The sequence below is a fragment of the Sphaerodactylus townsendi genome, linkage group LG03 (genome assembly GCF_021028975.2).
Source record: "Sphaerodactylus townsendi isolate TG3544 linkage group LG03, MPM_Stown_v2.3, whole genome shotgun sequence".
NCBI classification, from domain to species: domain Eukaryota; kingdom Metazoa; phylum Chordata; class Lepidosauria; order Squamata; family Sphaerodactylidae; genus Sphaerodactylus; species Sphaerodactylus townsendi.
The window spans coordinates 91,056,330-91,071,381 of record NC_059427.1 but is presented as its reverse complement, the minus strand read 5'-3'; the positions used below and the strand labels follow the sequence as shown (position 1 = coordinate 91,071,381).

Below are 15,052 nucleotides of genomic sequence, written 5' to 3'. Positions count from 1 at the left end.
AGCGTTTCTAGGTTATTAATGAAGAAACAAGGTTATGAAATATCAGAGGTTTAAATTCAGTCAGTTTGTCTTGGACTAGCATGAATTTCATCCTTGTGTTGCTATAATAATCTTATATAAAATCACATTCTTTTTCCTTGTTAATTTCATTTACACGTGACCAATTTGGTTCTGAGACTTTAATTGATACTTGAGAGTACAACCTGGATAGTAATAGATATTAAGCAATGAACCAAAATAAATCAGATCAAGGCCCTGCCATTTATGTCAGAATAAAGACAAATGGGGAAATAAGGGTGGGGCAAAATCATTTTAGGGAAAGCATAGGAGAACAGATACATCTTTACCAGATTTTAAGAGGCATGAGCAAGGAAGCCATGTGTATGTTGGCAGACAAGTTCCACTAATACAGGACAGCCAAAGTGAAGAGGCCAAAGAAGAAATTATAGGTTTGGAAAGGTGCAGCCATCTTGTCTTCCAGTGTTACTGTAGTACAGCAGAGTAGAAATATGGAAAGGGTTGAAGAGAAATAAAAGATGTAACTGACTGGAAGAGGCAGGGGATCAGTTTTGTGGGGAACTGATTTTTCCTAAATCCTCATTATGGCAGAAATGCATAGGATGACTTGGCAAGGTTCTGCAATATCTTATTATATCATATGTAAATCATGTGACTCGTTAATCCTACCTGATTGAAAAAAGCTGTGATACTGGTGCCAAAGGAAATTCTGCTTGAATTCCAATTAGATGTCTACTCTGACAAAAGAGGTGCACAGGTTCTTAGTCCATCTACAGTGGGTGTATATGTATGTGAAACATAGTTTATATGTTGTCTACACCATTCCTTTTTGTTTAAAAAGTTGAGAATGAAAGCCATTGTGACTTTGTGAAACTGCGAGAAATGCTGATCCGTGTCAACATGGAAGATCTTCGGGAACAAACTCATACCCGCCACTATGAGTTGTACAGGCGATGTAAACTGGAAGAAATGGGGTTCAAAGATACTGATCCTGACAACCAGCCTTTCAGGTGAGAAACAGCTGTCTTTCCACCATTGTGCCTGGTGAAATGTGTGAAAGCTGAAAATTGTCTTGAAGAATGAGGAACTTTAGGAACAGGGTTGCCACAGGTTTCACAACTGAGCTAGTTTCATTTCTAGTAGAGGCATTTATTAACTTGTTTATCTTTCTCTTGTGCCCTGTGCAAGTTGTAAACAAGCATTTTATAGTTTCTGCTAACTTGGAAATATTTTGTAATTTTTTAAAATGTCTAATTATCAGGGGACTTATTTTGCTTTTTTATTTACTAGCCTTCAAGAAACCTACGAGACGAAAAGAAAAGAATTCCTTTGTGAATTGCAGAGAAAAGAAGAAGAAATGAGGCAGATGTTTGTGAACAAGGTCAAGGAGACAGAGTCTGAACTGAAAGAAAAGGAAAGGGAAGTAAGTAGGCCAGAGAATGAACCTGGGCCTTTGATGGATGAGATGCTTAAAAGAGTGGATCACACAGTTAAGGAACTAATTGCCTTGGTTCTTTGTTAGACAAAGATTCTGTCTTTTCTTTGACAGTGGCCAGGGCACCTCCAACCATAAAGTGAGGGAGATGTTTTGTTCCCTGCTTGTCTACATTAACCTATACTTGGTGGCATATTTTCATTCAGATATCGTGGCTAATAATCATTGCTTGAAGATCTTAATTTAACAAATATTTTTCTTTTTAAAAATACTATCTAATCGCATGGTCAGCTTGTAGATTCTGTACACTCTGAAGAAATTACTGCCAGTCAACTTAGTTAGGTGATCCAAAATAGAAAGAGAGAATAAAAAATGGTCATTTTCACATAAATATAATCTTGTAAAGGATCTGAAAATTAAGAGTAGTGTTTCTGTCTCTATAACGTTTTGTATTTATATAAAACTCTTATTTGAAATCAAACTACAGTGCCTCATTTTACAGCTGTAGTGTTTCATATTCTGGTTCCAAATCTGTTTGATTAGTCAAAGAGGGAGGCAGAGTTGGAACATGTAGCCTGGAAAAACCACAAATCAAATTCTGAGTTTTTGTTTCTCTGAAGTCTTAAAATCCTTTTTTAAGTCTAGAGCAAGATGCTTTTGCTGAGTGCTTCTGGCAATGTACTGGCAATTTGGTAAACTGAAAAAGGTGAATAAACTTGTTCAGGTGACTAGCTTCATCTTTTCAGCATTTTAGAGATCGTATTTAAATTCTTAATACATAACCTTTTGGGAGGAGTCCTTTTGGGCTCCAAAACCCAAATGAAAGAAGTACAGATTTAGACTGTGTTCCTGCTGACTTTTTCCTCATGAATCTCCTCTAACCACGATACTTATCTCTTTGCTTTTATATGCTAAAATAGCACTGCAACCAATGTTGAAAGTGTGTTATCCTGTGCCATCGAAAAAAAGTTTTATTGACTCTACACTGAAATTAAGGGCCAGTTTAATGTTTCATTAGAAAATGAAGTGCATGCTGCTTTCTCTGCAGCTAGTTCCACATCCTTCCAGTAAAGAAGAGCCAAGTGAGTTGGAAAAAAGTTATTTCCTTCCTGTGCTCAAGAGGTAAAACACTGGTGTGTAAGGAAGAAGAATTACATCACAAGTTGTCCATTCTACATAGTTGCTTTTTACAGATGTTACTTGTTCCATCCAGTGTGGCTCATTGACATTTAGATCAACCCAGTTCCTACAGGACTTGTGGGGGCCAAAGCACCCCCGCTGTAAGTCAGGGTCAGAGGCCTCTTACTAAATAGAAAAGTGAAAGCTGTGTTCACTGACTGTGTTTTGCTTTTCCTGCTAGCTGCACGAGAAGTTTGAACATCTAAAAAGGATACATCAGGAAGAAAAGAGGAAGGTGGAGGAGAAGAGAAGAGAGCTGGAGGAAGAGATGAATGCCTTCAACAGGCGGAAGGTAGCGGTTGAAACTCTGCAGTGTCAGTCTTTGCAGGCCACTTCACAGCAGCCGCTGAAGAAGGACAAAGACAAGAAAAAGTAAGCAACTCGATGTGTGAGCTTCTTTACTAGACAGTGCACTCACACCTAGTTATTTTAACATTCCAGCTTGGTTATATAGCTTGGCATTAGCTTGGCTATTTTAAAAAGCCTGGAAGAAGCAATTTAGGTAAGTGCTTGAGTTATTTAAAAAAACATAACAACCCACCCAGTTCTCATTCAGATCTCCTTCAAATAGAGTAGAGTAAATCAAAGACATGATATACATTGTAGCAAGGCTTCATAACTGTTGCAGAAATTAGACAGGTAGTAAATAAGACTCTACCCTCTGCAAGTGATACTTGTAACGCACCTCTTGGGACTGCCTTGCTGATTGACATCTTTGGTTTCAAAGGAGTGTGAGGTCTCCTGCTTTCCAAGGAAGGAAGGCATTGCCATTGGTTTCTGGGTTTTGGTATCAAGTTGGTTAATGTTAATATTTCTGTACCAAATACATGAAAAGGGCTGAAAAAGAAGTAAAGAGCAGGGTTTAGTAAATTGGGGGGATATTCAGCATAGTTTCTTGTTTTTGACTAATGCTAGTATATGTTGTTCCGCGTAGTTTTATTTTGCTTGAAAGTTTTATTTTTAGGCTGAATAATATGTCCCACTAATATACAGTTGTGCCTTATAGCAACACAGACAGGCAGTGAATGTCAAGAGATCTCAAACAGAGGTCTTCCCCAGTTCTGTCACCAGGGAACTGAAGAACTATCGGAGATGGTGGAAATTTAACTGTAGACCTTCTGAATGCAAACCATGTCCTGTACCATTAAGTTATAGCTCCCTCCCTCCAAGTTAACTGCTCCTTACCAGAATGAGAATTTTTTTTCTTTGGATTACACCAAAGATCTACTGAGACCAATGCTGGCTGACCAAATTTTCCTGGAAAGCTGCCAAAGAAACACAGAGGTCGACATCTGTATCTTTATTTAGAGAAATTGCCTCTGCAAATGAAGATTATGTTTCAACTCTGAGAGCCTAATAGCCACATACACTGCTCCCTTCAGAATGTGTCTGATCCCCCTTTAAAAACAATCTTAAACCAACTACACACAGATTAGGCAACTACACACAGATTATGCAGAGTAAATTTTAAAGAGGAAACATTTCTCCAATGAGCACTGACGTAGGCCACTGTGACTGAGAGCTGCTAACTCCAGTCATGTCAGCCCCAGTATGTTAAGTAGCAGAAGTGACTTAAAAATCCGACTATTCATTTACTTAATGTAATATTTTCTACTTCTTCAGCAAGAGTTTGAATTCTGGAAAAGCTCCAAAATTTATTGAGAGTAGTCTTGATAATGGTCATCAAGACCAAGAGTTAGCAAGAGTTCAGTTTATACTGAAAGTCACAGCTTCATGGTTTGCTGCTTAGTTCTGGTTTGGATATTATGGCCAATCCATGGTTTGGTTGTTGGGCCTGAGCTTGTATGATCCCTCCTTCCTTCATGTATTCTGATTTACTTCCTAGTTTGGGTAAATAGTTTCTCGTTTGACTTAGCAAACTGGCTTGTGCTTACCTCCAAACCAGAATTAGAAAACATAGGCTCATTCCACACATGCAGAATAATGCACTTTCAAACTGCTTTCAGTGCTCTTTGAAGCTGTGCGGAATAGCAAAATCCACTTTCAAACAGTTGTGAAAGTGGTTTGAAAACGCATTATTTTGCGTGTGCGGAAGGGGCCATAGTTTGAAATGTATCCATAGGTTTCGGTTGCAGTATAGCAGATAGTTCTGTATGGTCCAAGAACAAGAATTTAAGCTTTTTTCTCACACCAGCTAAACAGGGTGAGTGGTGATGCCATTCTGCAATGTTAATGCATGGTGCAGCCCGTAGAGTCTTTATTTGAAGGTTTTACAGAGGTTTGCCTCTGAACGGACCAAGGCTGACCTGAGTCCATTTCTATCCAAACATTAGTCATGAAAACTGGGCATGGAGGGTGGGAGTGAGGAATACACTATTCTGGATTACCTACTCTGGTGCTTGATGGTTTAGGCAGTATGGTCTAAATGGATGTATGCCTCTGCAGCTACAGCATAGAACTGCTTTAACAATATATAACTAGCATTATTCTTTATATAATACCCTGACTGAGTTGAGCATCATATCAAATTGGTAGAAGCAAAGTTGCTACAGGGCAAAGTTAAAAATCAAAACAGTGAAGTTGAGATGAGCTTCCACAGTTCGTAAATTCTTAGATGGCTGTTTGGATTTAGACACTCATTGAGCCAGCATGTATAAATGCAACTAGCATATATTTTAGGTGTTCTCTATTTGTTAACCTTTTGAAACGTATGGCATGTGAACTAAATAGGTTTGTATGCAATGCTAAATTATAGAGCCACAAATGAATTTCAACCTAATTGGCACAAATGAATTTCAACCTAATTGGCAACCTAATGGAAGATTTAATTACTACTGGCACCACTGTTTATTTAATTAAAAAACTAAAAGGCAACTGCAGTAAAAGTCAATTTTTAATATTTTTTAATTTCTCACACATGAGCAAAAATAAAAAACAAAAAATTAGAACAAAACAAAAATACAACCCAATACATACCCTATAGTGACTTCCAGCTCTCTCATCTTTGATTAAAAGTTAACTTTGATTAAAAGTTTCATTCATATAGTTAAAAACATTAGTTCAGTTGGTTTTTTGTTTTAAAAGCATTCTAGTATTTACATTCTACTATTTTCTTTTAGATTTCAACCCCCGCAATTGTTTCTGTATTTAAGTAAGTTTTCAAAAGGTATTCTATAGAAGGTTTCCAGTTTTCTAAAAAATTACTACGTATTGTCCCTTAGTAGTGTTTTAAGTTTTACCATTTCTGAATATTCTGTAACTTTCAAAATCCAGTATTCTTTTATTGATATCTTGTTACCTCTCTATTTTTGTTAACATTCAGTCCTTACTGCAATAGCCATGTACATAAATAGTGGTTTGTGTTTATTAGGATGATCTTCTCTCAAAATTCCCAACAAAAAGGCATCAGGTTTTTTTCAAGATCACTGTCTTCAGAATCATTTGCATTTCTTTTAATATCAAATCCCAAAACAATTTAGCTTCCTTACACATCCACCACATATGAAAGAAAAAGCCCTCTTGCTGTTGGCATTTCAAGCATCTGTTAGGCATACCTTTATATATCTTAGCCAATTTTTTGGCATCAAATACCATCTTTACGTCATTTTATGATTTCATTCAAGTTATAACATGCTGTGAAATTTAAATCTTTCTTCCATAGTTTCTCCCACTGTTTCATCTGAATGTATCTACCAACATTTCTAGCCCATTTAATCATTACAGATTTAACCACCTCATCTTCTATATTCCATTTCAGTATCATCTTATACATTTTAGTAATCAATTTGTCATCATTTGTACTTAAGTTACACTCAAAATCTGTCACATATATTAAAACCTGCATTCTTTTAATCAGCTCTAAATGTTTCTAGGAATTGGTAGCAATGAAACCAGTTTTTAATTATATCTTTTAAGTCATTCATAGGTTTGTTCACATTTATCATCTTGGAAATTCAAGGCCATTTTTTTTGCATATTTACTTATTTTCTATCAAAAGCTTCAATTGGAGACAACCATAGAGGAATTACACGGGTTTTATATTTCAACCTTATCCACAGAAGACTCCTTCTGACATAGTGAATAGAAAAATCATTATGCATTTTCCCCATATCATACCGCAAATAAGCATGCCAACCCAATCTCCTATCAAAACCCTCCAAATCTCCTATCAAAACCCTCCAAACATCATCCATTCCCTCATCCATACCAGTGAGGCAGCTTCAAAATACTGTTTTAAATTTGACAGTGAGGAACCCCCCCTTCCTTTCCATCTTAATCATTTTTATATTTAATTCTTGGTTTATTGCCTTGCCAAATAAAATTATTTATATCTTTTTGCCAGTGTTGAAAACAAGATGCTGAATTGATTATTGGTATGACTTGAAGCAATATGTTCATTTTTAACACCTATATTCTTCCCAGCAAAGACAAATTCATTCTGTTCCATCTCAACAGATCTTTCTTCCCTTCGTTTAGCAGTATTATCTTAGTATAGCATACAATTCTTGTTGGTCAACCACACTCCCAGTGTGGTGTGGTAAAAGTCAGTTTTTAAACCAAGTATGAATTAAGGTTTAAAAATCTGTGTCTGGCTGAGTCAGATTTAACTGAGCTAATAATTTGGGGAGCTGTACACATTCAATAGAAATCAGAATAATCTTATTAAAGTTAGTGACACCTTCTGGATAATACAGAGAATATGATTCTGGAATTATTGTATTATGTTAATGGGTGTGCTATATCTTAGATTTTATGAAAGCTCCCGTTGTAAGAGGATAATTCTGTAATTAGTGGGACTGAGATTTCTAATCAAATAGCACCGCTGGCATTTGGTACTTGAATTGGGATTCCTGTGTTCTTAAGGATCAGCTTGCACCTGGTCTGCTAAGGCATTTGCAATCTCAGATGAAGGAGGATCAAGATTGGTCGCTATAGTTTGACTTCTCCTCCATAACTCTGTCCAAGCCCCTTTTAAAGCTATTCAGGTTAGAGGCCATCACCACCTCCTTTGGCAGCATATTCCAAACACCAATCACACATTGCGTGAAAAAATGTTTCCTTTTATTAATCCTAATTCTTCCCCCCAGCATTTTCAATGTATGCCCCCTGGTTCTAGTATTGTAAGAGAGAAAAATTTCTCTCTTGTCTACATTTTCTACCTCATGCATAATTTTATAGACTTCAACCATATTCCCCCTCAGACGTCCAAACACTGCAGCCTCTCTTCATAAGGAAGGTGCTCCAGTCCCTCAATCATTCTCGTTGCCCTTCTCTGCACTTTTTCTGTTTCTTCAATATCCTTTTTGAGATGTGGCGACCAGAACTGAACACAGTACTCCAAGTGTGGTCGCATCACTGCTTTATATAAGGGCATGATAATCTTTGCAGTTTTATTATCAATTCCTTTCCTAATTATCCCCAGCATAGAGTTTGCTTTTTTCACAGCTGCCATATCCGCTGCAATATCCGTATGGCAGCAAAATTGTCCATCTCTTATGAAAAGTCTACATGTGAGTTAATACCAAGAGAAATCAGAAAACTGGGATGCAAAATTGCTTTGGGGGCCACTGTTTTTATTCCTACATGTAGATTCATTGATCTTTAGTTAGAGGCTAAAATTCATTTTTTATTGTCTTACAGGAATTATTAGCTGTTGTGACTGAGTTTGTTTTGATTCAACATACTCATCTCCTGCTATAAAAGTCACAAATGAACATGTCTTTAAGCATAATTAGTAATGTTAGGAATACCCATTAGTATTTTTGACTCCAGTAGATTTAGTTTACAGAATACAGAAATGATATCAAGCAATTGTGTGGTTTTCATTTGTACAATGGATGCGCTGTTCTGAAGACATAGAAGTGAATTTTAGATGCTGTCACTTTTGGAAGGGGAAGCTGTTCAATTTCACCAAATGTTCCATCCAGTTCATTTTTATTTATCACTATTTCCTAGCCCTCCACAAAGGACTTTAGGGTTCTCAGGGGATTGCTGTAGGGAAGGCAAAAAAGATTGCCTTCCATGAGCTGAAAGCCTACAAGATCCAACCCATGAGCTTGCCTACTGAATCAGCCAATAGTAGACTGTCTAGAATGGCGCTGTCAGCTTCTACTAATCCACGGAGGTGGATCAAGCAAGAGGGGCACCCACTTTTCACCCACTGCAGACCCTCAGTTCATTTTTCATACTGTTCTGATGGTTCCGTTTCTCAGGACCAGCCTTTCAAGGAACTCAGCAATCTGTATTGGGTTTGGAATGAGAGGCAGGAATGTTTCACTCTTCTAGCAGAATAGCTTCCCTTTAGTGGGAAACAACATTTGGATCTAACCCAGGCAAGGACCTACCTTGCTATGGTGAGATGCCAAGTATTAAACTGGAGACCTCCTATTTTTAAACTGAAGAGCTTAGCTGTAGTATAGTTGCTAATGGACATGTCATCTACCTGTGGCTTTTTGAAACAGGCATAGTTTTGCTCATGATGTGTCTTACAAAGGACCAAGTCTTCTTTTTTTATCACTGTGTGTATATATAATTTATTTATATTTCTTTACTCTTATGTTTTATTATGTTTGATTTCTATAGTTTAATTCATGCTTTTTATGTTCTTGTTTCAGTTAATCTCACACACAGACTTAAATACCAGGAGCGGACTTTGTACATTCATGTGTTTAGTTGCTTGCGCTTCCACCCTGTGATCCATTCTGCCTATACCATTATGCAAGTGAGCCAGCATGAAAGACAAAATGAACATCTTCTGTGTTTCTCGGAGAAAGGACTGAGTCTATGCAAGATGTAACATTTTAAAAAGAAATGATTAACCTTGTACTAGCAAATTCCCTTATATGCATTGCAATGCCTAGCTCTGAAATAGCAGGAGTTTGTTTATTTTAAACCCAGTACATCTATTTATATACTGACCTTACCTGTACCTAATAAATTAACCATTGAAACTTAACTAAGAAATTAAACATAAAAATTACCCTTGGGAACCTCACTTGTTTTATCTTTTAAAATCATTGTGGTATAAAAATCACGAAAATATTTTGAACAAATCATCCCTTGAATATGTGGAGACACTTTAAATTTATTGTTTGAAGAAGACCCAGCTCCACAACTTCACTCTAGTGTTGTTATTGAAACAAAACCCCTAAATATCTTTAATTTTTGTAGTAGTAATAAAAGTGATATTATAGTGTTCAGCTTTTCTGTGCACTTGAAGTGCAACATTACTAAATAGGAATTCTAAGAGGGCTTTCATTGCGATTATGGATCCATGAATGAGACTTTTTTCCAATTATTGTACCAGTGTGTGCTCCGGTCTGGTTAATGTTTCATTCTTAAATTCCATAACCCAAAGCAGGATGTAGAAAACTTTTTAGGGTTTTTTTTAAAAATCCCTTTCAGCATTAAGGCCCATTTCTTCAACAATGGAGGTTCCGGGGTGGGGGGGTGTATCTACTGTTGCTAAAAATATACATTTTTAAAGCCAAGCCTGTGTGTTATCTGTTCTACAGTGCCTGAAAAAGTACACAGAACTGGAATATTTAAGCAACAGTTATTATTGTTTATGATAGAAGTGAGACAAGCAGTAAATATGATTTTCAGAGTAAGATTTCCCCTGAATTCCCTTTAGAGTGGTTTTGACAATCATAGAAGCACTTAGATGTGAATATTTCCTTAAAATCACATCTCTGTGTGGTGACTTATGTTGTTAGACAAATAAATGAACATAGGTTTGCATGGCTAGGGTACCATTTGACCTAATTCAGAAATCTCTAGATTTTTGACCAAAGATAAGGGGATGAGTGGCATGACTTAAGGCTTTCAAATATGCCTTTTTTGCTAAAAATTTTGGAACAAGATTTAATTTGAAACAAAGGTTTGTGGAAGGATTCCCCAGCTGTTAAATAACCGGCAGCCATTGGAGCTGCTTCTGTTGTTTGCTAAGGTTGGGAGATCCTTGTGCATGTTGGATACATTCATGATTTAAAATTTGAAACAGAAATCAGCAAGTTTGAGATTGATAGCAGATCTCCAGGTGATGATGAAATTAGCTGTGGGACCTGATTAATTACATGAAGGAACATTCAGGGCAGGAAAATAGTTTGATCACATTATACCGTAGCTTATATTTAATGCTTTTAGAACTGCAGTGTTTCACAAGAAACGTCACGCAAAAACATAGGCTTGAATCCCTGCCTAGACTATCTATGGGCACAGTGAGGTGGGTAGTTTTTTTTCCTGACTTTTTTCCCCCTGGGAGACCTCATGGGAGATATACCTGGGAGTTTCCCAGGAGCACTATTTGGGGGCATTTGGAGCTACCCTGGGAGGGGGAAATCAGTGAAAATTGCCCTTCCTTGAATGTGTAGCAATTCTAGGTGGGGTCCTGGCCAAATTCACAGCTATTATTTATTTGTTGTATTAGAAGGGGGGACAAAAACTTGACAGACACATAAGCATCTCTCATTCATGCTTTTTGTGCAAAATGAAGCTACCTGTCATGCCCTTAACCAGACTCATCACCTCCAGAGGTTGTAGAAATTGTTCCTCTATGTTCTTCCCACCTTACTTTTGTTAATGTTAACTGTTGTCATATCGCCTTTTCTCTGGAGATGGTTTAGCCTCTCTCTAAAAATTATTTTTCGTGCTGTTTCGTAGCCTGTATTTCACTTTTGAATGGCAAGAGGCACTTTCCTTGCCTGCCCAGAAGTAGCATTTAACCGGGCAGAGATCTCTTATGTTGCACGTTCTCTTCCAAAAGCCCATTGTAAGCGCTCAATAGTTGAAATGTTGTCTTGGGTTTTTTTCCTCCCCCAGGGAAAAGGCAATTGTCTGTCATAGATTGAAAATCATGTTATACTATTACTTGACATTTGTAAGGAAAAAAATTGTGATAAAATTTTACAGGTACTTTAAATGGCAAGCCATCTAAGAAATGGTGGTGCAGATATTTACACTTTTTAGAAGTTTGTTATAATCTGATTTTTTTAAAGAAAAAGAAAAGGCTGTGCCTCTGTTAACCTAAATATATATATATATATATATTATTTCCTGGTGGGTAGGAGAAGGGGAGTTACTGTCTGTATGGACAAATATGACACATCATGTACAAGATGACAATCCTGGCAAAGTGAAGTTGGCTGAAGTTGCAAAATCAATCACATTTTCCTTTGTCAGATGAAAGCTTTTGTAAAAGCCTGAAAACTAATTTTGCGAAGGAGACTGCAGAGCAGGTCAAAAGTTTGATCAGATATGCAAACTAGTGCATCTGTTCTAACAAGTGTTGTAACCAGTACGATTCTCTATACAAATATTTTCTTTCTGATTGGCTTGTAAGGGCTCAGTATCTTTCCTCTTGCCTTTTTTTTGGAAGTGTGTGAAAATCCAGCAGTAATAATAAAAATATTTTTTTAAATGGCCACAATGGCAATATTTTCCATATATTTCTGATGAAGACATTCAGAATGTATGTAACAATATATTACTTGTGTGTGCAAAATATGTATGTATAAATATACATACATTGTGTTGACCATGTTGTCTTTTTTTAAAATTACGGACCTAAACTTTGCCTCAATCGTGTTATCCTTTTGTAAAAGTTGTCCTCAATAGAAATTGCACACTTCTTCTTGGCTGGGATCCTGTTTAGTAGCCCTCAATGCCATATTTTTGTATGAGACCAAACTCAGTTCATGCATATTATAATTCTATACATTCGTTACTTATTTAATGAATTACTTGTAGTTATAATGTGACATTAATCTTAAATTAAATTCACCTCTTGTGTTAGGTAAGGAAAACAGGAAAACTAATACCATTTGACTCAATTTTTTTCTGTCCGATAAATAACTGGACTAAAGGAAAGATGCAGCTTTTCATGGAATCTTCACTACTACATGTTTTCCTGTTTTTCAAAGCTTGTGCATTTGAGATAGCTGTTTATTTGTTAATGAGAGCAAAGCAGAAGATTCTACCTGGAAGACTAACCACACAATGTTACAGAGACACAGTGGGAGGGAATAGTGGAATTGCTTTCATGAAATGTTAACATGTCATTCTCATTTTTGTTTTACAATTTTTTTTAAAGCTTTCAGGGTTTTTTTCAGTTTTCTTTGTACTATTATTAAATGTTACATTTTACTTTGAGTTCTGTGGTGTTTTACTTTTGACACATATTTCCTTTAACTTTGAATACCCATTCTCCGTTATGTAAAGAAAGCTTTTAGTTCCAAGATTTATATGTTCAGGTGTGAGCCTGAGTGAACCTATTAACTCACTGAACTAGCATTTGTTCGGGCTTAATTTGGTTTGTCACTTGCATAAAGCATTGAGGTTCCAAGGCTTGGTTTGCAATCCTCCAGATATATCCTGCCATTCACAGAGTGCCCCAATATTGTAGCACAGTGTTGAAAGTCCGTGGGTTCTTTTAAAGAAGGTGGTGTGCTTTGTTTTCACAGGTAGAACCTTTAAGTATTTATTACAGATGCCAAACCATCTAAAATGCTACATAGCCAGTTAACATAAATATACATACCGGTATCAGAAAACACACTGATAAGTGATCATAAACTTCATGATTATTCACAACCAACTCACAGATCCTCATAGCAGCTAGGAAATACCTAGCAACGTGATTGGCAATATAAAGATTCCAGTCAGATGTAAAGTACAGGACCACTCATCTGGGCAGCCCTGATATTGTGTAAGAGGGGGCTAGTTATGGAGTTCCACAACTTGATACGTAAACTACAACATAGCAAGAAGACATAAGATAAGAATTCAGAAATCCTGCCCCTACACAGACAATCTTTTTCCTGTGAAGACTCCTTGAAAACCTACTGTAAAGAATCTGACAAGCAGTAAAGTTCAGTGGACATGTGGCGATTTAAGTTGGAATTAATAGGCAGCAGGAGCTCCATGAACTGGCAGTAGACCATTTGCACTAAACAGTATGTTCTGTTTGCTTGAAAGTAGAAAACTTGTCTCTCAATATCCATCAATTTCTGACACAGCAGTCCAAAGCAACTGTGTTGTTTCCCAAATATAAAGAGTGAGTTGAATGGAATGCCAGTTGAATTAATTTTGTGCAGAACTACACATGACCACATAAGAGTGTGCTAACATGCACTTACCTTGGCCAACTGCATCATGTCTGCTGTGGTATGCTTTTTTATGTTCATGGTAATCATGTCCCTGTGGCCATTTGTACATTCAAAACTGAAGCTGTAACTCATATTGTATTGTGTTCCCATTTGGGTCAGCACATTCAATCACGGTACAGGCCAGGTTACACTCTGGGAGTTCCAAACTGTGGGGGCTATTTAGCCATATGTTTGGAAACAGGACTAGGCTTTTTGGAAACTAGAGCCTAAATACAGACTTTGAAATTCTGATTGCACCTTCATTTTTTTAGCCAATAATCCCAGCCAGTGCACATTATATTTTCTTTGGATCAACTAGTTGTTGTATTGGAAATTTACTCCCAAATATCTGAACTGCCTTACCGTTAACTCCCCAACACAAACCTTTGCAGACCTTAGAAAAAAATATTTTTAGATTTTTCAAAATTAATAGGCAATACATTCGTGTTGCAATAGGCCACAAATTCAGACAATAAATGCTTGAGGCTCAGTTGTGTTGAGAAGGTGAGAGATAAGATTTGGGTAGCACCTAAGACTTGGTCAAATTCATGTATTTTTTAATAAATAAGGGGCAGGGACTGTGAGAGGAAGATAATGCCTGTGTGCTTGAAGAAGTCATAACTCATTGGCTTCTCAAGAGCAATTCTGATCTTAATTCAGTAGACACTGAGATAATATTAAAAATCCACCAGGGAACCTAAGGAGATCTTTTCCAAGTAGGTAGAATAGTAAAAGTTTCCAGATGCTTGAGCAGGGCAAATTAGAATGCTTGCATAGTGAGCTACACATACCACAATGGATTTTGTATTAAGAGGAGCTGAAAGTGAGAAATGAACAAGCTAATAAAATGCTTAAAGGCAATGACTGGTGAATGTGCTAGGAGATCTAAAGTCCTCTGGAATCTACATTTAACTACATTTAATACAAATGCAACAGCAGACAGAATTTGGCCTTAAGGTACAATATAATTAGACTAATTTATAGAATTTCTATTGTTAAACATTGGAGTCTTAATGTTCATTGAATTCCAAAAGAGGCACCACATAGCAGAAATTTGTGATGTTAGCAGTGCAGTTCTATGAAGAGTTATGCTACACAGAGGAACTCCATCTAAGCCCTTTGAAATCAATGAGTTTTAGCTGCAATTACTGTAGGATTGCTTGGAAATCATGATGCATATGGACTTCTGGACTAGTCATAACCTAAGATGGCTGGTTCTGATTTTGCTCTGGGATCTGAAGCTCCAGTTAATGGCTCTAAAGTAGGTGCAAGCCTCTCCAGGTTAAAGGGAGAGCTAGAGGAAGCTGCACAGACT

At 36.9% G+C, this 15,052-nt stretch overlaps 1 protein-coding gene and 1 long non-coding RNA gene across 4 annotated transcripts in view; one reads left to right on the top strand and one right to left on the bottom strand.

Moving 5' to 3' along the window:
* SEPTIN8 (septin 8) overlaps positions 1–15,052 on the top strand; it is a 95,994-nt gene that overhangs the window by 70,825 nt on the left and 10,117 nt on the right. For 2 of the 3 annotated variants that reach the window (XM_048488356.1, XM_048488355.1), the window contains exons 7-9: positions 860–1,028; positions 1,309–1,441; positions 2,814–3,004. In XM_048488356.1, coding sequence (XP_048344313.1) covers positions 860–1,028; positions 1,309–1,441; positions 2,814–3,004 — 493 coding nt within the window. Of the gene's footprint in view, positions 1–859; positions 1,029–1,308; positions 1,442–2,813; positions 3,005–9,207; positions 12,737–15,052 lie in introns of those variants that run through there. The other variant, XM_048488357.1, reaches the window with a different exon arrangement.
* Positions 1–15,052, bottom strand: part of LOC125428361 — a 29,059-nt gene that overhangs the window by 11,402 nt on the left and 2,605 nt on the right. Inside the window, exon 2 of the long non-coding RNA XR_007243810.1 lies at positions 3,318–3,469. This is a non-coding gene — a long non-coding RNA (uncharacterized LOC125428361). The remainder of the gene's footprint in view (positions 1–3,317; positions 3,470–15,052) is intronic.